The 24,718-nt window shown below is 36.8% G+C and overlaps 2 protein-coding genes across 5 annotated transcripts in view; one reads left to right on the forward strand and one right to left on the reverse strand.

Annotated features, from left to right (window-relative positions):
- Positions 1-1,671: 1,671 nt before the first annotated feature.
- Positions 1,672-2,885, reverse strand: LOC120777096. The gene is made up of 4 exons (XM_040108230.1): positions 2,862-2,885; positions 2,382-2,789; positions 2,157-2,308; positions 1,672-2,099 (listed from the first exon to the last, which is right to left on the reverse strand). The coding sequence occupies exons 1-4, from the start codon at positions 2,883-2,885 to the stop codon at positions 1,910-1,912; spliced, it is 774 nt and encodes a 257-aa protein (XP_039964164.1). The 3' UTR covers positions 1,672-1,909.
- Positions 2,886-18,588: 15,703 nt separating this feature from the next.
- The window catches only part of LOC120778051 (division abnormally delayed protein), a 508,824-nt gene continuing 502,694 nt past the window's right edge, over positions 18,589-24,718 (forward strand). The window contains exons 1-2 of one of the 4 annotated variants that reach the window (XM_040109729.1): positions 18,589-18,872; positions 21,116-21,801. In XM_040109729.1, coding sequence (XP_039965663.1) covers positions 21,447-21,801 — 355 coding nt within the window. In that variant the 5' untranslated portion in view covers positions 18,589-18,872; positions 21,116-21,446. The other 3 variants (XM_040109728.1, XM_040109730.1, XM_040109731.1) reach the window with 3 other exon arrangements.

The raw sequence follows: 24,718 nt of genomic DNA on the forward strand, positions 1-24,718 counted from the left end.
AAAATCCAGTGTTGTATAATGTTACGTTCATGTCATATTGTGTTTTGAAAAATTTTAAATATTGGAACTCGTGTCCATTTTTTCCTAAGGTTACCGATCCTTTTGTAGAGCTGGTGCAGATCCACACCTTCAGTATTTCCTTGAAGAGCTGCCAGTTGTCTGATTGAGGTATGTTTATTATATCCTATGCCTCCCCTTGTGTAGTTCCATGAAACATTGTCCTTATTTTTATTTTTGGAGTTCACTGTTAAAGATTGTGGATATTAAATATTCCGTATTACTGAAGAACGAGGTAATGTTTATTATTTCGGTTCCAGTAAAGAGAAGCAGATCGTTGACTGTTTTTAATAAGGCATTTCCGCTGCCATTATTTTCTTCCGTCTTGTTTCGCAACTCTAGGCAGACTTGCCTTATGTGTTCTTCTATGGCTTATTGCTGCCATTTGAGTCTGTTCCCCTTCCATATTTCTTCTCTGGTCGTATAGATTTTGTCGCTTTATTTTTGCGTTTATTTTTGTTTTGTTGGCTTAAGTGTTTAATTCGTTTTATTGTGGGTGGTGCTTTTGATCATATTCATATTTTTCCACAAGTGATTGTTTAATTTGCTCCCACGACTTATTCTCACCTATACTCTTCATTACGTCTAAAGCTGGACCCTGGATTTTGTTAACAATTACCCTTAAGAAGATATAGTTCCTTGCATTTTGATCCTGTACAAGGAGCAAGTGTGTGTTCACCTCCCTTATGAATGACGATAAGGAGGTTGTACGCCTGGTATTTGATTACTCTTGTTAATTTAATTTCAGTGATTGTTATAATTTTCTTAAATTTTTCTGCTTTTTTTAGTTTTTACTATGAACAGAATATCTATAAATTATATGTAGATTCCTTTGCGTATTGTAAATAAACGAATCTGTTAGCGTACATTTCTTAACATTTTAATTAGCATTATGCCTATCAGTTCACATTGAGAATGCTCATTTATGTTAATTTCGAGTCTGCTGATGTTAAACTGCAGTGAAATACGCTCATCGTAACAATTAGTCCTGCGAAAAGTGTACTAATATTTTGACAAACGGCACACCATGAACCTTCTTTATATTAAACGTTCTCTGAATGAACTGCTATCCAAGTTGTTGTGAGTTGTGGAAATAGATTAAGCCATGCTAAATGCTGCTGTTTGTTTTTCTGGCTTAACTAGATAACAGTAGCAGAAAAAGCAAGCATTTAATTGTTAATAAGTTTACAAATTGTTAGATAATATTTTATATATATATGTACATTTTATATACATTTTTAACACATTTATAAATTATCAAGTTAAGCGTATAATAAAAGTTAAAATACATAAAATAAAATAAAAAATGTATATATAAAATATTATTCATGTTTTGTATCGGATACTTTGGTAAGTTTTGCAGAAAAAGTTTTTTTTTAGTTTAAGTTTTCAGAATGACGCGCACCTCTTAAATCAGTAGACTGAATTCGAGAGGATTTCACCCTAAAGTACAACGAAAAGTCATTAATCAAAAACCATAAGTTAAGAACAAGGAAGGTGCAGACTTCGTTGTTGTAACAATTATCGAACGGTCTTATGGCTGCAAAATTTTTTTCGAAAATTCTACTATCTCACTTCACTCTAGATAATTTATTTAAATGCATGATACTGGTAATTAAACATAAAAAACTATAAAATTGACAATATTTTAAGAGATTTAACATCTTATATAGTTTGTGGCAAAATGAAGCAATCGATTTGGTAGTAACCACAGTTCGTCATAATAACGAGTGCTTTACAAACCTTTAACTACTAAAATATTCTACAAAGATTCCACCATCAACAAAAAACATATCAAATATTTATTATAACTACTTAACTTTTTAATCTTTCCAAATCGTAAAAATATCGCTCACTCCATTCCCTGGACATCGTCGAAGCTTGGTTCGGAAGCCCCCAAATACAACAACTGTGTTGAGCTAACGCAACGGGCCGGTACAACTGGTGAACAATACCGTGAGGAAGTATCAAAATAAGTATCACTTGGACAGTAGTAGATCGCGCCACTCCAAACGTTGCCATTTATGAAGCAGTAGACATATCTAAGAGAAAAAACACGCAATAAGTGCGCAAAAATTGGATTTTTAAAATCAACTCACTGCTGACAGGTTGTTTTAAGTTCATTTCCAACTGCAAAACGACCATTTTGTTGTATAGTTTGGCAATATGCAACTGGATTTGTCACAATTACCGAACCTGAAGTAGTCGTCGTAGTAGGACTGTCAACTGTGGTAGGACACGTGGGTGGAATCTGTGGATATAAATCGCAAGTTAAATAATTATATCATCATCACATATACATACATATATATATACATACATACCATGGTTTCATCGCCACATATGTGCGGATAGTCGATACTACACACAAGATAGAGCGCACAGTTGCCACCTATATTACTAACGGCTTTGGTGCCTAGACATAGGGCGAAAGTGCGAACACCAGTGCAGGCAAAGGTTTGGGAAGCATCACAAATATAGCATTCAGTGCAATCGCCATCTACACTCGTGTTATCACTCGGTACACAAATGTTTGCAGCAGTTGTTGAGCAAATGTATTCGCTCGGGCAACTCAACGGCGTTCCTGTTGGTAAGCCATCGACGCATACTTGGAACTGCGTTTGCGATGCGCAGGCTAAATTAGACCCGACAGAGCAGGAATTGCAGGCAGCGGAGACGATATTCGATGATTTGGAAAACAGAAAAAGGAGGAGGACAACGGTGAGCAAACACTGTATTCAAATAAATAAAATAAGGAATATATGAGTGCAAGCACTAGACAAATGACCTCGAAGACAACTTACACTTTCCAAAATTAATTTGAACATATTCAAATATTTTTGAACCCGACTAAGATATATTTATTATTTATATTTTTACCAAAATTTTAAACTTCCGTAATGAAAACCGCTGTAAACCGCAATGCAACTGGAACTTAGTTTGTAATGTCGCAAATTTAAATCATTTGTCTCCCACTTTGAGTTATCTTATCGGGCCATTAAAAGAAAGTTGATTAGTCTGACCGAGTCCCCAAAGTGTAAAAACTAGATAAATATTTATACATTTTATTTAGTTGCCTCAATCAGAGTTGTGGTTTTACAACACAGTGGTTTTACATTGACAATAGTTTTTTATTGGGGAATATACCTACAAGGCAAATATTTGTTCATTCATCATGATCTGAGTGAGGTATATCAATTAAATTTGGGTCTAGATATGACACCAGGAACTAAAGCAGTCGAATACGGTGGTTGCGGCACGAAAATCTTCACACAAACGACGCATAATACTCAAATAGTATTCTTTGTTGACAGTTTGGGAAACAAACGGAGTAGAGGTTACTGAGGACAAAGTGGTTACATATCGAAAGTGAATGAGCAAGTGTCCAATTGGAAAATGGTGATAGCAAATATCGTTTGCGAAAAAGACAGTGAAAAATGCGATTCAAGTGCTCAAGTCAATAATCAAACGGACTGAAAAATATTTCAATGAACTGAAAACTGTTAATTTCAATTTCTCCATCGAGCGTAACTAAAATAGATTGCGGGCGTTATTACTATTGCACAAAAAATCAGCTTGTGATCAAACCCATGATAAAAACAAGCCTGATGAGCTAAAATTAAACCAAATCTATTAAAATATTGCTACGAAAATATGCTCTGAAGCCAAATGCAACTATAAGTAACAAAACTGGAACAAGGACACTGCGAGTTGTCAGCGAATGACTAATTTAGGTAATGTTTTGCCCTTAATTCGAAAAACGCCGTTATAGAGAATCAATACTGTGTAGCAACAAAAAATAAGTATTAATTTGACTAATGCAAATAGAAACATATAGAATGTTGCAGAAGGTAAGTTTTGAATCTAATCATTGATCGAAATACATGTACATTTTTGACATAGTCAGGAGAATAAATATGTTACTTTTGAAAACTAACTACTAAGCTTATAGCAATGCCGTTTCCGTTTTAATGTCCGATAATCGATCCTTATCTCGTACTGTCTAATACCTCCTCATATTTGATCTCCTTGGAATCTCTTTGGTATTAATTTTTGCATATAACATATAATAATATGACGGTTCTCTTCAAAAACTATTCGGAAAACCTTTCCTGTGTGCCATTACCCAATCAGCTTTATAAATATTCCATATACTTATTTTACAATATACACACACCTCTTTTGAGTTTATTATACAAGTCGAAAATAGTAAAGATAACCACCAACAAAAAAACTGGTTCTACTAGTTTTATATACATAAAGTATTATAGACATAAATATAGCGTCTAGCAACAGGGATGACGTGATTTGGACTGATCGTGGCTGCCATGTTTGTGTACGGATTTCTGCCAAAATTTGTCAGTGTGTTTAGTGAAGTTTGCCATTTTCTCATGTCACTCTTCACTCCAATTCTTTGATTGCTATTGTAGGATGTCTTCGCGTAAATAACTCTCTTCACGGATGAGATTCATTTCTGGCTTAATGGTTTCCTCAACAAAAAAGCTGTCGACATTGGGATGAGTGAAAACCTCCTGTGGTTTTGCAAATTCAATTGCATCCCCAAAAGTAGATCGTTCCGACTCTAGATTATTATCTTGCGGTAGGTTGAATCAAAGTTTTACGACAATCAATCAGAATCGCTCGAGGAGCTCGAAGACAACCAACATTAGCGCACTAAGCCAAAATTGAAATATTTAAATGCAATTGAGAATTGAGTTTTTCTTTAATACTTGAAATATCTAATCTGATGAATTTTAGTGCAGATTTATGAAGAAATCAAGAAAGTGTAGAAAGTATAAGTATTGAATGAGGCTGACTGCTCTCAGGTACATTCTTAAGTAAATACATTGAATTTTATTAACATGTTTGGACAAAAAATGAAATTTGCTGTAATTTTTGATGATCTTTTGTTGTTCTCGATGAATCGGATTCATCATAATTCACAAGAACTAAATAAATAAACCAAGTATTGGACTTCTTAAGTAATGAAGATGGTCAGGGTGAAGCCTCCTATCTTTCCTTCAAAGTGTACTATCCTTAAAAAAGAAAACAAAAAATTTTAATTCAATAAAAATGCAAGGATTCAAAATATGAATAAAATACTATATTGTAAAAAATGCAAATCCTCAGAAATTCAAATTTTATGCAATATTACTGAATTCTGTTAGTATCAGCCTTATTTCGAGATTTCCGTTGGAAGCAGGTACTTCCAGTTGAACTCAAAGCATTACATGTTGCGAAAGAGCTGATAGAACTCTATGACTCATCATTGCTTCTTCACCCAAACCAGGACTTAGGAGTTGGTAAAAGCAAAAAGCCTTCAAACTGAGAAGTGCTATGTGCTCCTGCCGCTAATGCCAAATAAGAGAAGCGTAACAAAAACAAGAGTTGCGCCACATGCGGCACGCACCTTTTGAACCCACATACCTACATATTTGCAATGCATCGCTCAAGAAGAAGTTGATGAAGAGGAAGAAGCAAAAGAATGACTCCCTACAATGCAGTACTGCTGCAACAGAAGAGAAGGAGGCATCTACATATGATGGCGCAACGAAAATACAGAGAAATAAAATGGGGTTTCGAGCTGCGGCAGTTGAGGATAAGTTGGCTATTCCTTTGATGATGAATTTGCCTGCTCGAGTGCAAATGCAACTTTGTGACTTCAATAAGAATAAATTGCAAATTCTTGTACGATCACATGTGACGAGTGCATGTGCCGCAAAGCATGTGGTTATGGGTATATATCTACAGGAATACTTATGGATGAGGGAGAGTGTGCATGTATGTGTTTAGGTACATTGCCAATCAAAAAGGAGAAAGAAAGCAATCATGACTGGTTTTGCAATGAGGTGCATGATTTAGTTGTGATTTTCGGCCCGCATGCTTCAACAACAACAACATGAAATGGAGCAAACATAACTACTACAAAAACAAGAACAAAAACATCAATCTACAAAAACCAACAACAACAATAAGATCAGAAATATCCTCAAAAAGGAAAACAACAGGAATGAAGTAAACAACAACAACAGCAAATCAATATATTCATACATTAAAGTGTTCTCTGTTTTATTTTTGACTCGTAGGCCTCCACAAACGGCATCTACAGCCTATTCGACTGTCCGTCCATTCATTGCGCCGCCATTACATACATACACCCATACAAATATACAAGCGCACATCGTTATTCGCTTATCCAACGCTTCATTGCTACAATTGCAACGTTTCCTTTCCGCACTTGTTGCTATTGTTGTTACTTTTTGCCTATACATACATATATCCCGACCGTTGTCCATTGTCGTCCATTGGTCTGTGATCAAAGCAGTTCCATTTCATTCGCTTTCAACGTATTTTGCATTGCATTGCGAATTCCTTGCATCGATGTATCTGATCTCTGCTGGATGTGGTGGCATCAAACAGGTCGCAACGAATGCAAAGCATTGCTCAGGTGAGATCTTGAAAATGATAAGGGCAAGAACGCATTCACTGCGCTCAAACAAAATAAACGGACTCACACACACATACATGCATGCAGCAGCACATATGTATGTATAATTGTCATAGGCTGGTCGGCAACTTTGTGGCAATGAGCGTTGCGATGTGCACATATTCCAGTTATGTTGGGTGCTAGTCTGCTTGTCGATTGTTGTCTGTCTAAAATGATCCTTTGACGAAACGTGCTGCGCTCCGCGGTTCAAGGTGGCTAGTCTCAGTTAGATTTTTGCAAATGCTAAAAATAAAATTGCACTGTGGCACGCTATTGTAGAATAAAAATTTCTATGAAAAAAAATGTCAAAAAAACAGGCCAGATTACCCCACTGATCCCTTAAGAAAGCTTATACGCCAAGTTAATCTTTGTATAGGTCTCTCAAAGTTTTTCATCCTAGAATTCGTGTTAATTTTAAAATCTTCCTTAAAGGGTTACGTGGGTTTCCACAGGTATAAACGAAGGAAAAAAACTAAAAATCGAATTTTTGGCAGACAATTTTACAAAGGAATGAAAATTTCAATGAAAAATTCGCGACATTTTATTTTTTCAAATAATTGTAATCGAAAAAAATTCCTTCGTCCACGTCTTTAAGAATTGTATCTCAAAGGTCTGTGTAAAATTTCATGAAGTTTGATTGAGCATTTCTAGAGAAATCTTGCTAACCGACTTCAATATCACAGTTTCGAAAAAAACGTGTTTAAAAATGGCGCACTTAGTCTAGCTAGCCTAGAGCGAATAAGTTCTCGAGCCTGAATCTCCGAAACTATTACTCTGATCAATTTGAAAATATTCTAGAGGTGTTGTAGAATTTAATAAGGCAATAATGATCAAAGCAATTTTGAATTTTTGAAACCCGTAAGACCATGTAACCACTTTAAGTTCCCCAATGATCTCAATAGTAGTGCTGACCTTTGTCTGAGGGTGTTTCCTTGTACATTTGGTTGTCCAGAAGAAATAAACACAGAAGGAATTGCTATTTCCGCAGATGGAATAGCTATTTCAGTGTGTAGAAAACGGCGTCTCTGAGAATGCGCATTATTCACTATAGTAAAGGTGGAGCGAAATTAATCAGTGGCTGTTCGAATTACCGACTATACTGAGCGATCATATCGACTGAATATTCAATGCATCGGAAGAACCGAACCATTATTTTGACAATCAATAATAGTCATTTCTTTTTGAACAACCAAGATGTTGGGATTTGGGATTGTATATAATATTTGGTGTGAGAATTAATCACGTCACGTCTAATTCGGTATGAATATGTATGTATAAGTTATGATCTAATAAAATTATTCAAAGAATTTTACTTTTCCGATTTTATTTGTTAGAACCTGGAAAAATCTAATGGTAAATGTTTTTACAGTAATAATCATCCTATCCAATCCTAAAGTCTTGAAATTGTTCTCAGTTTTGTGAAGCTCGAATTTCAGGTAACGAAGATATGGTGAAATCCATTTTTGTAAAATGCTATTCTTACAAAGTTTTAAGCTAACGTCAAGATTTCACATTTGGGAAGCTCAGAGTATGCTCAGAACTTATTTATATTTTGAATTGCATATTTACCTCTTTTTAATTCAATGATTAGATATTTGTCCTACTGTTCACTATCTCTTGCATCAGTACATCAATGAATCGATTTATTTCTTATTTTTCTACGGGTCGCAGTTTAGTATTAATCTAGAGATGGAGGCTGGTATGAAGGCGAAGGACATTGGTCGTGGGCAAAGGTACACATGCCCCTATATCCGTACATATGAATATAGTAGTATTGCAAAATAGCAGAATATTAAGTTATCCCATTAATTGGTGCAAACACTTATTATACCATTATAAACACCAATTTTCATTTCGTTTCGAGCATGATCAAAATCTGGCAAATCGAATAGGACTAAACCGTAACTCCTAATGATAAGGAGCATACAACTTATGGGCGAATTGCTTGTATCACTTTCTAGCCGGCTACCCAAAAATGTTTATTGGCGAAAAATTGGTTTGGATAGGCAAATTACGAAAGTTTAAATTGAACATCACCCCGAAATGAAACAGAAATATAAATCAACGATGAAAAATTAAATCTTTATGAGTTTACAGGATCAAAAAGCTTCATTTGCTTCTTGTTATCTTTATTCAATATTCGGAGAATTCAAATTTGTGGAATGATTGAATAATAAGGTAAGGGTCACCTAAGAAAAATAAATAAAAGAGGTTGTCGTGAGCAAATTAAAACCCTGGGTGTCATATTTCCACGAGACATTTCAAAAAGGAGTTATCTGGAGCCACTTTGAAACTAGAGTAATTAGGTCAGCCTAATATGAAGCCAAAATATCGTAGACTATAAGAAAAATTAGGCTTTAGAATCTCAATTGCTTTGACGGTGGATATTCTAACCGAGTTCAATGTTAATGAAATGGAAAATAAATGTAATAATGAACGTCTGTTCGACCAATCCATTGTTAGCCATATGGATCTCACATACGGCCTCTTATTCGCCTGGGCGGTGGCTGTGAATGCAAAATCCATCTGAAGTTTTCTTCAAGAATACGATTATTTGTACATACGAAAAGACATTGCCGATGACTGCAGCGTACAAAAGAGGATACGAGTGTAATATATAATAAAAATAGCAATAACACAATCACTGAATTTCACAACACAATGGGAGCTGGCGCAATAAGCATAAAGTTGACGCCACGGTGGGCTGCGGATGCTGTTGGCAAGGAAGGGTTTCGCATGGGGCTGCACATTGTAGTTGTTGCCATGCAACATAGTTGTGGAATTTTAGTTCGTCACTATTCTGCCGTTGTTGTTCTTGTACTTTTATGGCAAATGCTAAATGCAGTGCCATGTAGGGTTTAAGATTTTTCATTTTTTCACTTTTCATTTAAACTTGGTTTTTGTTTTTGTTTTTGTTTTCAGCTCTGTTCTTGGCTTTTGCGGACATTGTCGTACTTTTTTGTCCTTTAAAAAATCTGGCCTTTGTTGGCATTTCGTTTGCTGATAAGTTTTACATTTGAAAGCCGACCAAAGTGATTATTTATTGCTCGAAGCGCTTCAGTGGTTTTGTTTCGGGGTTTTTTCGATTTTGTTCTTTTTCTTCACCTTTGTGGCCAGGTATGTGGCAACAAGATTCTGTGAGATTTCTGGGAAATGCTGGCTGCGGTGGATGCAAATTGTTTTTGGCATTCTAGATGAATGTGATGAGAAAATCTAAGCTTGTGTTAGAATGTTAAGTGAATTACTGCATCCGGTTGATGGCTTCACACAAAACGCTCGCATAGTAAGCTTTGAAATAACTAATTGGTAGAGTAGTTCTTTAAAATTTTTCTCAGAAAAGATCTTGCATGCCAGGATGAGTTAGTTTTATTCAGAAAAACACCTGCTATTACAATTCAGGCACTAACTAGGCCCTATATGTACAGACGCACATTTTTTAACTTACGTATGATGAATATAACAAGAAGAAGAATTTATATATATACTTATATCGAAGATATAGACCAATATTTGAAATATCGTAATGAAAGAGTGTATTTGCGTTTAATAAAGAATTACGTAGAGACCATTGCTCTGATCACATTGGTATATGCCTGAACATATTGTGTCCTTTCTCAAGCCGTATATATTACACGTGGACTTATATAACTCACTCTGACACTTAGACTGGGTCGATTTAAAAAAAAAATTATTGAACCAATCGTTACAATTCTTTAAAAACTCTCAAAATATACATACTCCTTCTGCGTCGATGCAGCGCTGCCAGTGCGATTTCCAAGCATTGAAGGCGTCACGGAAGCCATTCTCCGGAATGCCCTCTACCGAATCAAAGCGGTGCGCGTACGCTCCGCAGTACAGTCGCGGCTGAAAAAAATCAGTCCTATTACTTTCTGGTCAACGCTGTATATAGCAAGTAAGATATTATGTACCTCACTAGATACATAAGAACCCAAAACAGTAGGAAAGACAGCCTAACGTCTGTTTACCACTGACTAGACAAATAAGCCTTTATTTTAGGTCTTCCGCAGCAGACGTTTTGTTGATTTGGAACTGTGGAAAGCACCTTACTTAAGTATTTAAGATTAAATAGGGTCGTTCATGAAAGCATATGAAATATTTTGGATAAAAAAAGTTTCTTCGTCTTTTTGGATGAGATCCAGAATAAGGCATAGGCAGCCGTTTCAAGTTGCCGGGCCACGGCAGTATATTTCAAGCTGATGCCTTTGCTATTGTGAAAGCCGCGAAGGTGGCCTCTGATGCACTTGCAGGCAATTCCAGAGCCAACATCTACGTATACAACCAATCAGCAATTAAAGTAGTAACCTCGTATCGCATATACGCGCCAAAAGTGTATTGGGAAGCGGGGCATCAGTGAAGAGTGTTGGCAAAAACAGGCAACTTTACTTCACAGAAACATGGTAAAGAAAATCAAAACACGATGGAACGAGCAAAAAAATACGAATGGGTGCAAAAAAAATACGCAAAATTCCTATAGGCTCTCTATAGAAGGGACTGGAGGAACAAGATTGACATACTAACTAGCCACTTTCTGGTGGCGACGCACGCCCGCAAGATGAGGCTAACAGATCGAGAGAATGCAGGAAATTTGAGAGCAAGACACCAGTGAAGCAATGGAGCATCCTTGTGCACTGGTCCCTCTTTGGTAACACTACACCGTATGCATCTTGAGTCCCCACGGTATGGTACACTGGAGGAAGTAGTAGTGAGGTCGAAGAGTCTGTTAAAACTTGTGTCAAGCACAGTCAGCATAAAGGATAACTACTCATCATGGACCTAGAAACTGAAATCCATCTAGTCTCGCAAAGAACCAAAACTGATCTACGTGTGGCATATTGGCATCTTATCCAACTTGTATACGGATTGACTAGCAAAGTTAAATCAACTCGTCACCCACACCAGTAATCCATACAGCGTTGTTTTAAAATATTTGACGTATTCTTTTTAGGCACACTTTCCAGCTATGAAATCTTACAAATTACAAGAGAAATCGATTTCATTGAGAATCACTCATTCGACTATCATGGCCAGGAACACGCAACACATTATGGTCATGGAAAATCAAACGGCCCATAAAGATACATATGTACGCACAGAGATGTACAAACAACAAGCACCCGTAAATGAAAGCAAAGTCTGCTGATGTATTGACATCGATGTCGATTCAAGCCTGAAAACACAATCTCCTATATCTCTCACACACACAAGCGTAGGCACAAGTGGCATCTGTTCGCGAGTCCACATTTCAAAAATGCAATTGTTTTTAATTTACTTGTGTCCAGTCTGCCGTTCGACGGAAGGGTGGAGGGATTGATAAGTTGATTTTACGCTACACTCTGATGGGGTAACTGATTTTTCTGATTTTGTTATCGTTTGCACCGGAGCTGAAGTGTAGGTAAGTGGGACAAGATGATGGATGCACCATAGCATGGTCGGCTAATCGAATAGATAAGTTTTTGTTGTTTTTGCTTGCGTTGTTCTGTTTCATAGGCGGTCAGCCGACGATTTCTGGCCAATTCGATGATGACTTCACAGCGATGGGTGAATATGTATGTGTGGTATATGAATACTTCAAATATTCGTTGGAAAATTAATAAGCCATTAATAACGGAGCTAAATTGGAAAGACAAAGATACCAAGTCTCTCACATAATGTTAAGCATGCTAATCTAGGTATAATATAACAAAAAATGGCCTGGTCCGAGAACTCGGCTCCCGACTAGAGATGGTAAGCCAGTCAACATAAGCTTGGTGAAAAGCAAACTTTTTAGGAATTGAACAGCATGTCAGCAAACTTGAGTGAGTTAGAAGGAATCAGTTAGCGAATCAGTAGCTTGTAGTCAGTCCCAAGCTACGGTTGAACGACAGAAGTCATATGAGGAGGAAATCTTCCCCTCTCTCGCTGTACAGACTGGCTTAATAGAACTGGGTTGTGGTTTTGCATCCACGGTATTTGCAGTTGTTCAGCTGTACCGACGAACAGTCTCTGTATAAGGAAGTAATTGCTAAGGCTGAAGAGTTCTGGAAGAGGGCTAGACTAGAGGTTTTGGTAATCCATCTCTCCCAACACGTGACTAGAGAGTGGTAAAGCTCGAAACCGATGAACTACATCAGCAGCTGCTGATTCTCCTTAACAAGGAGTGTGTCATTCTCTCAACAACGCAAAGGGTGCCATCAGCTATGGCCTTGAAGTTTTTTTTTTTTCTTTCTCTCGGCAGTTACGCAGTCGATGTCGGCCTAATCCAAGAGCCGTGACTGAGCAGTAGCGGCATCTCTGGACTAAAGACGAGGAGGCAAAAACTGCTAGTGGCCAACTGTACAGGTAGAATCAGAGCTTGTGTGTTCGACCGAAATGAACCAAATACTTTTTTTCTTAACTAATTTCAGCAAAGAGGACGTTGTGACTACTAGTCTTGATGACTCCAACAAGTAGGTATCAGACTTTATTTTCCGGAGACTCTATGCCACAGTCTGCCATCCGTATCTTTAAATAGATTTCAAGGCAAGCTCTGAGATAATATTTTCTCTGATTTCCAAGTAATGGAAACCTACAAAAGTTATGATTGTCAAAAATGCCATTGCATTTAAAAATGCCCTGACTTGCTTAAGCCTTGTCTTCATATCACTGATGTACATAAGTATGTATGTAATACGAAATTTCCTGATGAAATCACAAAAAATTATCTTTTAACTGGAAGCTTAAATTTCACATTTGCTGCATGCTTTGGTTGAACTTGCAAATGAAGCGTTAATTCACACATTCCAGCTGCTTAATCACAAGCACACGCAGAGAAGCAAATATACGCATATTCACACACACATAGGTAAATCAAAATGAATGCTAACAAAGCCAAACTAGCAACAACAAGCACATGCAGTATGAGTGCAACACGGTTTATTGCAAGCGAAAAATATGCGAAACCTCCTTACCGCCACCTGCCACCACCCCTCTCACACACGAACCGGCGCACATCTAACCTGGCAAGAACTTCTCCAATTTCAATAAAGAAGACAGTGAGCAGCCACTCTGGCAGCCAATAGTTAGTCAACTGCAAAGCGAAACAGTCATAAAGACGAAAAGAAAGAAACTTAAGCGCAGCGAAGAAGGAAAGAATATACATACATACACGTAAAAAAATATAATTCAAATAAAATGAAACTGACTACACTGGCAGCGAACGCGACGCTTCCTTTGCCGCTGCCGCTGCCACAGCAGCCTTCGCCTCACCTTCTTGTTCCTCTGTGCTTCTTCAGCCGAGCTGAGTCAGGAATGTCTGCGCGTTGAGAATCTGCTGCCCAATGTGTGGCAGCCAAACTGGAACCTGTTAGACCAGAAAACATTGCGCTCATATACACAGCCATGAAGGCAAACACAAACCAAGAAGCACACACACACGAGTTGGTGATATTACTCACAGGTAAAAAGAAGGAGCGCTGCTTAGCACGCCGGGGTCAGATCTCGGTACACATGATGCTTGTTGTATCGAAGTATTGTTGGTTTCATGTAAGAGTCCATGCACAAGGCAACGAGTCGCATACTGGTAATGTGAATCGCGCTCGTGGCGTAAAAAACGACGAAATGAGTTGGAAAAAAGGAATGCGACGCAAGAACAATGGAAAGATGAAACACGAATCTCACAGCTTTTTTCAGCATTCCTTGGTTGTACTTGAACCTTTTTTGGCTTTCCCTTTTCCCTTTTTTTCGGTCTGAGAAAATATATTTAAATATTTTTATGAGAATTATTAGCTTTATAGCTACATGTGTATAGATCATATTTTATGAGCCCGCTTATGCATATGTGCAGTCATTAGCTTATGATCACTGTAGGTTAGGTTAACTTAAGAGGTCGATCTTGGGCAACTAAGATCGCTGATCTGTTGTGGTACCTAAAAAACTGCTTTATACTGGAACATAACAAATCAACGAAGCGCTTTGAGCGTCCCACAATTTTGTTGTGACGGTTAATGTCAGTTTCGGCTATGGTTTCTGGTTTGCGAAGGAAAGACTACCGAGATGGTTTTAAGAAGCTCAGCACCTTAGTGACCTTAGTAAAGTAAAAACCATTCTCTTTTTTATGATATTAAGGATTATATCTGCGAATGTACAAAATATTTCAATTAAAGGAAATATCTCGCTAGGTCATGAAAACGATTGAAGAAATATAAAGTTCAAATCGGTTTCCAGCTTAAAGTCTTAAATATGCACTTCAAATAATTCAAACCAGAGATTGGGAAATCATTATACCGACTCTCATTCCCCGATGTGGTATCGTGAGCTAAGTTTTACCTACACACCTATGATCCGAAAGCTGCGGTTGGATGAGCCTTTGCTTATTAGTACACGATCCAATACTTCTAACACTTCTCTTACTTACCTTCAACCAAGTCGAAACCACTCGTCCCTTGGTTCTAGTAAAAATAAAATAATCACTTCGCCTGCAAGATATGGTATCCACTGTAATCCCAAAAAATACTGAAAAATTGAGTGTACTCTGTACCTGATTCTTAATCTTTTCTACAAGCTCTATATGGCCGAATGAGATAAGATCCTTCATTCAGCAAGTAAAAATTTCATTCTTCAAAAGTGTTTTGGGTTAGACCAATCACGACATTTTTGGATTAAATTTGTCAGAACAAATCGTTATTGAAGTTTGAACATTTTTGTCCTCAGCCAAGAATCCGAATTCGAAAAAATAAATTACATTCGGCAGATTTGCTTCAAAGAAGGGAATCATCATCGTTTGGAAAAGTGATAGTCGATTTTGTGATTCACAAGGTTTCAGCTACATCGACTACCTAGAGAAAGGCAGAATGGTCAGAGAACTCTGCTAGGTCAAAAATTTGGACGGACTCGATGTGAACTTGCAGATTAAAAACGTAGATTGATTTAGAAGTTGGAAAAGCACTGGGTGAAGTAAAACCAGTTAGTACGGATTATTTAGAGAAATAAATCGCAAATTCTTATATTATTTTAGAAACTATATACTATTACATAGAAGAAGCAATAAAACCATTTGGAAACCTGAAAAAATAGTTCAAGAAAACATTTGAAAAATCTACAAAATACTACATCTAGTGAAACCTTTTCCATTTAAACTTTTTAGAGAACGAACGAAAACCTCATTTAATCAATGATGAAGCCAATCGTTTTTCTCTTCCGGACAAATTTGCTTACATTATAAGTAACATACTTAGTTGGTGTAAATCTTTTCTAATAAATTGTTCGAAACTTGCTTCTTTTCTTGGGCCTCGAACTTTCTGAAAAAATTTTTTTCGTTTGTCACTTAATTATTAATGTATATGTACCATATGATCAAAACCCACAACAACTTTTTTTGTTTTTTTGTTAAACTTAACTGTCGCATCAAAAAGGCCTGGTAAAGCCTAAAATTTGATTTAGGAATCTGTATCTTTTCTTCTTTAATGCTTCTTTCTGTGCAAAGCAGTTTAGTGCCTCAGCAATAACAACTGAACAACAGTAACGTGTTAAAAAGGTTTCATATTATAAATTATAGCTTTATCTTAACGATGTGGCTGCTTTTTAATTTCAAATCAACGTTTTGATGTTTCTTTGTGCCAACAATAAATTCATTTCAATCTCGGCTCTGTCACCACGTTCGGTGCTTTGCTCCTCTTTTTTAATTTTTTATTACCTGCCCTTCGGCTACTTTCGATTTCGACTCAATATCTAAAGCAAAGAAATACTTGCCTGGAACTATGCATGGCTCCGCGATTACTCACTAATCTATGTAGGCTGCGAAAAATGACTCGAAAGGAATCGAGAATGAATGTGGGAAACTGAGATTGGCATTAAAGTGAAGTGTGAATAGATTGAGGTGCATTTTAAGCCTGCGGTTGCGGTTGTAAGCTAAATTTGCAAAAAAGCTTCAATCTTACAATGCCATACTTTAGATGAGACTTAAGAGGATTAAATTGTGTTTCCTTGTTACAAATGAGTAAATTAGTGCTGAGGCATTAAGATTTTTTTTTCTAGGAAGTTTTTATGACGGCATTCGATATATATTTTACATAACGAACGCTTAATTATTAATTTAAATTATAGAGTGTGTATGACTGTACAAAAATTGTTCTAAATTACAAATAAAAAGTAAGCCTAGTGATGAATCCAAAGGAATTTCCTTCTAAGAAATTATTGCATTGAGCTCATAGGCATTATGAGCTTGCCCTTAGACTTTTAGTAAATTAAATCGATTAAGGACTCCAAACTTGACCATTTATGAAATTTTACAGTTAGTTTCAGCCCCAAATATAGATTCAAGAATATTTTATTAATAAGTCGATGGAAAAAAAGTATACGAGTGAATGAAAAGCCATTTCCTTGAAGGTACTGACAATATGTCAAAAAGCTGGTTATGCGGATCAATGGAAAAGTCCCCAACCTGACCCTTATATGGCACTACTAGAAATAAATGCATACCATTTCTAGTTATCCCTAACCTTTAAAAGGCATGTGTATAAATTTGGAGTAAAGTAACTTTTGTTATTGTGAAAACAATCGATGGAAAGGAATTTTGCGTGTTAAAAAAATATTGATTTTTTAAGGGGAAAAAATACAGTTGTAGCAAAAAGTTGGCTTGTTGAAGAATTCCCGCACACTGCCCAGAGAAAATCAACTGTCAATAAGTCTGCAAGTGGGTGAAATGAGCATCGAAGGCAGTGAGCGCAGTGGAAATCCAAAAGAGGTTGTTACCGACAACATCAAAAAAGTCTTCAAAATATTTTTGGATGACCGTAAAGTGAAGTAGTTCGAGATAGCGGGAACTACAAAGATATTAACTGAACGTGTACATCATATCATTCACGAATATTTGGGTATGAGAAAACTCTGTTCAAAGTGGTGCTGCGCGAGCTCACTTTTGTCCAAAAAACAACCACGAGTTGATGATTCAGAGCAGTGTTTGCATAAAGCCAAGTTTTTCCGTCGATATGTGCCAATGATTGAAACATGGCTCCATAATTTCACTCCGTAGTGCAATCGACAGTCATCCGAGTGGCCTGCACATGGTGAACCCACTGAGATAGCAGAAAAACGCAACAGTCGGCAGGCAAGGTTATGACGAATGATTTTTATTGGCTACTGTTTGAAGACCGAAATCGCCGTATAGCGACCGCATTTGAAAAAAAAAGAAAGTGTTGTTTCATCAAGACAATACACCGTGTTACAAGTCAGTGAAAGCGATGGAAAAAATCCATGAATTTTGCTTCGAATTGCTTCCGCATCCACCTTATTGTCCAGATCTGGCCCAAAGTGACAATATCCTGTTCTCAATTCTCAATAGAATACTCGTTGGGAAGAAATTTTCGTCGATTGAAGAGATGATCGCCGAAATTGAGCTCTGTTTTGAAGTAAAGGACAAATCGTACTACAAAAATGGTATCAAAAATGACTATCATTTGCAACAACCAACAATCGAATATGATGATAAAATTGAAAATTGTTGAAGTTTAGAATTATTTTTGATTTATTGACCCTCATATTGTTATATGGGCGTTAGAAAAAAGTAGAATTTCACCAAAAATGTGTATGATTTTTCAATGAGATCACGATGGGTAATTGTATAAAGAACTATATACAGAGCATGCAGAAACTATTTTATATCAGATAATTGTTTACTCAAGTAAACTTGAAAATTCAGTTTTGAGTGCAAAATTTTCAAAGGTTAGCTAAATTTGGAAATATCATTATTATGATTTATTTTTATTTTTATTTTTTTATTGAAATATTTTATTTAGTTATTTAATAAGTACTGTTATTGACCTTCCTCTCTACGAATACTTATATTTCACTATTTTTTCGTCGCCACCACTGTATTAGCTAACAAAAATCAGTTCTACGGGCGTTCCGCTCGAACTCAAACATCGGGCACGAACATTTCGACCGAGCATCACATCCAAACATGAAACAACGAACTTGTGCGAAGCGAGCAGCGAACTCAATGTTCGTAGCCAACTGCAACGAACATTTCTCAAAATTCTCGCCATTCAAACGCTATACGTACCCGGGTTGTTGGACTGTTCGGACGTGCATAGTAGCGGAGTGCTTATTTAACGCGAGTTAACCGAATAAATACAGTGGAGAAAAAAGAAATAGAGCTAATAAAATAAAAAAAGAAATACCGTGCAATAGTCATAGCCAGCAAATGAAGAGCCGAAAGCGATGTGAGACGCGCAAAGTTTATAATTAAACGCAAGTGGAGAAGCAAAGAAAAATATTAGTGTTAAGAAAATAAAAAGAAATGAAATAAGCAACAACAGAATCAAAGCGTGAAATATAAGCGAATAAACACGAAGTGAGTAAATAAAATCAAAGAAGCGCAGCGACGTGCGTTTGCTAGTGAAGATTGTGTTTTGTGTTTGAAGGCGAGCAAAAAAATAATAGTTCAGAAGTAATTGAGAGAAAAATTATTTATGTGTGTAATATTTATAGTTGATTGGAAGTGTGTTGCTATTAAAGGTGCAGAGTTCAGCGCAAATAAATTTTTGTGTGAATTATTAATTTGTTGTTACAACACGGAGTTTTGTTGTATTTTTGGTTGCTTCAGTTCGTATTTGTTGCAAAGTGCAGCAGTGTGCTCAGTGTTGGCAGCGTTTTGACCAGTTTCTTTGGTCTTAAGCCTTTTGTGTTTTTGTTAGCGCGTTGTGTTGTTGCGGTCTAGTGTACGATTATGTCACTTTTTTCTTAAGCGTTTGCAGTGTTCTTGCGAGCGAGCGCCTAATAATAATCAAAACAGGCAACAGAATACAAATATAATACTAAAAATATAGCAAGCGATTAATGATTGCGCGTTGTAAGAAAAGCGAAAACAATAACAAAATCAATGAAAACATACAAGCGTTGTTGCTAACAAGCGTTTATGTAGTAGTTGCGTAAATTTTGTGATTTTGTAGAAGTGGTGAATGTCTGTGCGCGAAGTGGGAACAAGTGAATCACAACAAAAATCAGCTGCTGAGCAATGAAGCAATATATCGTCGTACGCTATTATAGCGTTGGCTAAGAAGGCAGGCAAAATTAAGCATTCTATTAATATTTTGAAAGCGTTTCGCTTAATGTGTAATTTCGCACATTAAACGCGACAGCACACAAGCACTGACGCGCGTTCATATTCAGCGCGCAGCGTAGCTAACGCGTCGCGCGGTTAATCAAAGAAACGTGCCAAACAAACTGCTAAAATAATAGCAAAACGCTCGTGAAAAAGCAATCAGTAAATAGCAAACATAAATAGAAAGGTGACCGCGCCGTTTGTTTGCCGTTCGTACGCCTGAGCGCTGCGTACGCCTTCTGCAGACGCGCCGATACGCGTTACGCTGCAGCGTTTACCTGTGCTGTCTGCTAACAATCAAACAAGAAGATTTTCACCTTTTTTTAACGCGCGTTCTTCGCTTTTGCATCTTCTGCCGGTTTATCGGTCACATTGATATATTGCCGTGTAATAGTCGTGTATTGCTGGCGGTCGCCGAGCACGTTGCTCAAATTTAATTAGACGCACACGTAAGTAAATAAACGCGTTTGTGCGCGCGGTGGAAAGACAGAAAGTGTTAGACGCGCAGCGCGGTAGGCGCGTTTCTAAAAGCTTGAGCGCTTGGTCAATTGGACGTGCACGATTAGCGCGCTATAAAGTGAGACGTGGTAGTGTAGTTAAACCGAGACCGCGAATATAAGCAAAATCAAATTAGAGGCGGCATCTTCGAATACGATTTTCTATGTGAAAAAAATACCTCTTAACTTTTCAAGGCGGTGAAAATTGTGATTTTTCCCAAGCAGAAATTATCTAAACGCTTTTGCTCCCGCATGTACGCGAAGCGCATTGCCGCACTCTGTGGCTAAATTTAACTTACTATTGACAAGTGTGTGCGGAAGCGTTTCGATTGTATCACACAACGCGACAACCTGTCAGCAGCGTGAGTTTCATCCTTAGCCAAGCGCTTGCAATAAGAGACAGTCAGCTGTTTAGGTGAAGACACACATACACATACTTAGATAAAGAGGAAAGCAAGAAAGTGTGCGGTGGCTAAAAATAAACGCAAGTGCAGCGTTTCAAAAGCATATTAGTTAATCGAAAGAAAGTGACGCGAAGTGAAAAAAACACTTGGCGCTGATTTATGCCACAATTAACGGCGAGCTGCGGCGGCTTGTATAAAAAGTGTTGACAATAATACAAATGTTTATATAAACATAGTAAAAGACTATAGTAAACTTAACACGCCGTTTGAACATATTTGTGAGACGTGCAACCGCAGGTGGCAAGTTGTGATATAAAGAATATGCGCATTGTTCTTTAATAAAAAGTGATACTTATTGTTGTAACGATAATTTTTATTGTGAAAATATTTTTTTTATATTAATCATATTATATATAATTTACTATATATTTATTAGATATATAGCCATTTAATCGGCGTTCGTGCAAAATCAAAGTGTTTCATTGTGAAATTAAATTCTTATTCAATACATTAATTGGCCAAAAAGTCTTCTTATGCAAAATTTTCCTAAAGCCGGTTAATTTATTTTGCTTATTTTTATTGTTTTTTACAGTTTTGTGTTATGTGTTTTCGATTAACGGCCCAACATAAAGGCGACGTGTTGTGTTAATTATTTGCATAGTGTTACATCAAAGGCGTGTTGCCGACGACATTACACCAACCATACATAAATTAAATTACAACAACAAAATATAAAATAAATTACAACAACAATTACAATAATTAAATCCCATTAAAAATAAGTTAAATATCGCCTACCAGGCGTTAAGCCATATTAAGCGCTCTAAAGCTATACAACAACAACAGTAAGCAAGCAAAAAGTGTGCGTACCAAATTTGTATTTACTACCTTATTCACATACATACACCTATACACGCGCTAGTATGGCCCACGCCGTCGAAATTGCCGGCAAACGGAATGCCACAAAGCCAATAACAGCAGCAGCAGCGCATAAAAAACAACAACTACGTCGACTATTTCTGCTGTTGCAAGTCTGCATTGCCGTTTTAGTGGCCAGCAGTTGTTTGGCATTGCCATCGGCGGCCGACGCGAAACATCTCGACGGTCATCATTTTCATGCTCATCATGAGCAACAACAACAGCAGCATGCACATCACAGGCGCCGCTTGCAGCGCGATTCGACCAGTAAAATTTTGAACACACGCGAACAGTGCAACAGTGTGCGGGATTACTTCGAGGCGATCGACATTAAGCTGAGTGGCAACTTTGAAGAAAAAGGTGAGTGAGAAATGAAACAACTTTTATGTTGTTGTTTTGTAAGTTGTTGCTTTTGTAAGTTAAGTGAACTTCCCAACTCACTAAGTAAGTCAGACAGGCAGTCAGTGAGTCTGACAAGTAGCGGCGTATCTATAAACTTTTGCTAATGATTTGAAATAAAATGCGGCAAGTGTGTCCACTGTAGTTTGCGTGTGTGAAATTGATGTGGGTGTACCGTTAAAACACATTTAATGAAATGTCAATGGCAAGTTTTTGCTTTGAAAGATGAGTTGACTTTTGGTTTAAGGAGATTAAGTGACAAGGAAGCAAATGTGGCATGCAACTCGAGCTTAGTCACAGTGGCCACAAAATGCGGGCAAGTTGCCCAAAATAATTAATTATACAAAGTTTCTCAAATAAAACATAAAAATTATCAAACAAGATAAGCTAAGCAGAAATCATTTAATAAAATCCTTAAATTAATTTCAAAGCTAGGAATACAATTAACAATGCAACACACAAAGGAAGCAAGTTGCCGGCAAAAAATGGCAAGAAGTGAGGGGAAAAAGAGAAGAAAAATAATTTTAAAACGCAAAACTGGTTGCGCTTCAGCGCATGCAATTCAAAGACTGCTGCGAAAGCAAAGCAAACTCGCTGCTCTTGTGGCAAGCTGCGAAGCAACTTAGCTTTGTGTGTTTAACCAATTTCACGCAAAAAGTAAGCGCGCGGGCAATAATGTTTGCGGGTTGGTGACCCACCTTTGGTGTAGCGCACTGGCGACAGTTAGTTGGAAGTAAATATAGCAACAACAAAGCGTCTACAAAAGTTAAGCAAATAAAAACCTCCGCTTGCTTTGAGTTGCTTTGAGTTGCTTTTAGACGATTTGAGAATTTTTACTTTGAGGTAACGACAAATATAGTCAACGCATTTTTATTATATATGTATATGTATACTATATATGTACTAAGAAACCTAAGAGTTGATACAGGGTGTGGCAATGAAGGTAATAAGAGATTTTCGGGTGGATGGAAATGCTATTTTTTAATTTTTATGCTAGTAAATAGCTATACAGATTTCAGGAATAAAAGTTTAAGAGAGCTTTTAAACTATTTTTGAAATAGAATTATATTTAATATTGGTTGTCAGAAAACTTGAAAGCGGCCAGTAGGATGAAGTATCTGATTTCTTGCGTTTTGAGCTTCAAAGTTGCTCTAATTATTCTTCATTTTAATGCAACTAAAAGCTCAAGAAAATTTGCAAAATAAATTTAAAATAATATTTTGCACTGAACGTAATGTTTTAAGAAGTCGAAAAGCTCAGAAAACTTAAAATATTTCGAAAGCTCTAAGGACAATATTTAGATTCGTACAAAGCTTCCGTTAGAATCGTTTTTCGAAAGCTTTGTACGCTACTGCAAACATGTATAATCACTCCGGAATTATCAAAATCTTTATGTGCCATTGCTTATATGTATAATTATTCCAAAATAATCAAAAGCTTTATTCTGCATTCATAATGAAATATATGCAAAAATCGAAAGTTCAGAATTTGACTAATGCAATGCAGAAAAAGTGATGAAAGCTTTTTAGCAAATTTAATAACATATTTTTTGCTGAAAGCTTTATAAGCAAACTATTTTAAAAATGTTCAAAAGCTTTGTAAAAGCTTTTTTCTTTATTGTGCTTTCAATGCAATGTAAAGGCATTGAAAGTTCTAAAAGCGAAAAATGTGATGAAAGCTTTTTAACGTACGTGACAAATTTTATGCTGGAAGCTCTATAAGCGAGTTAGTTCAGAAATGTTCAAAAGCTTTATGGAAGCTTTTATCTTATCTTACGTGTTACCAAATGCATTAAAGCTTCAAACATCTGATTATATTGCTCTTTGTACTACTTTCGCACTGATACTTCGCTTATCCCTTGAAAATGAACTTCAGCCGGTGGTACACAGAATTCTTGTTGCCACTTAAGCGATTACTTACTTGGACTTCTTAACTACAGCGGTTCTTCATTTTCGATTTTCCCTCTACCTACTCTACTTTTGCCTTCATTGACAAGGAAGGAAGAATCAAGTGGAGAAAGGACCTGACTTCGCTTGGAATATCCAATTGGCGCCACATAGCGAAAAGAAGAAACGACTGGCGCGCTGTTGTTAACTCGGTTATAATCGCGTAAGCAGTGTCTACGCCAATTAAGAAGAAGAAGAAGGAGGCAAGGACACCGTCGAAACACGAGTACTACATGCATACAAACAAACATTTGCACCAATCGTGCCAAAAACTATAAATTCTACTCATTCAAAACTTCCATCAAGGATACAAAAATGTCCTCACCGAATCAGTGGTACAAATGTAACGTGCATTTTGGCATGTCTCAAGAGTGTGGGTGGAGGCAAATAATAAGTGTATAAGAACGACTAAAGAAAGAGGAAAAATGAAAAGTGTCGATAATTCGTATCAATGAGTGAAAGTTGTTAAACTTCGATAAAATTTGCTATTGGTGGCAATTGTTAGTGTGTGCTTTGTAGTTGTTGTTTCGCCATTCAATATTATCACACAATCTCCTATACTTATTCCCAAACAAACGAAACTTTCATTGCTAAAGTCAGGTCGAGTCAATCGTAGATGCGTAAATCAATAACAAGAACTTCGATAAACCGAAAACAACAACAACAAAATGAAATAAAAACTTTCTTGAACTCGGCAGTGAATATTTCATACAGGCGGAGAGTACTACAAACTAGTCAAATTGGCATGAAAAGTTGTGCCTTACTAGGCGAAAGCGAAAAAGGCAGACCAAATGCCTGACGGCTGTTGGATATTGTGGCTTTCATAAAGTTCTGCGTGCGTAAAGTGATTTTATTTTATTGAATTTTTTATTTAAATTGGATAAAGTTTGCGTTTGTAATTTGTGAAAAATTAACAGACATTTGTGAGTTGT

Source organism: Bactrocera tryoni, chromosome 5, assembly GCF_016617805.1.
Source record: "Bactrocera tryoni isolate S06 chromosome 5, CSIRO_BtryS06_freeze2, whole genome shotgun sequence".
In the NCBI taxonomy this organism is placed as follows: domain Eukaryota; kingdom Metazoa; phylum Arthropoda; class Insecta; order Diptera; family Tephritidae; genus Bactrocera; species Bactrocera tryoni.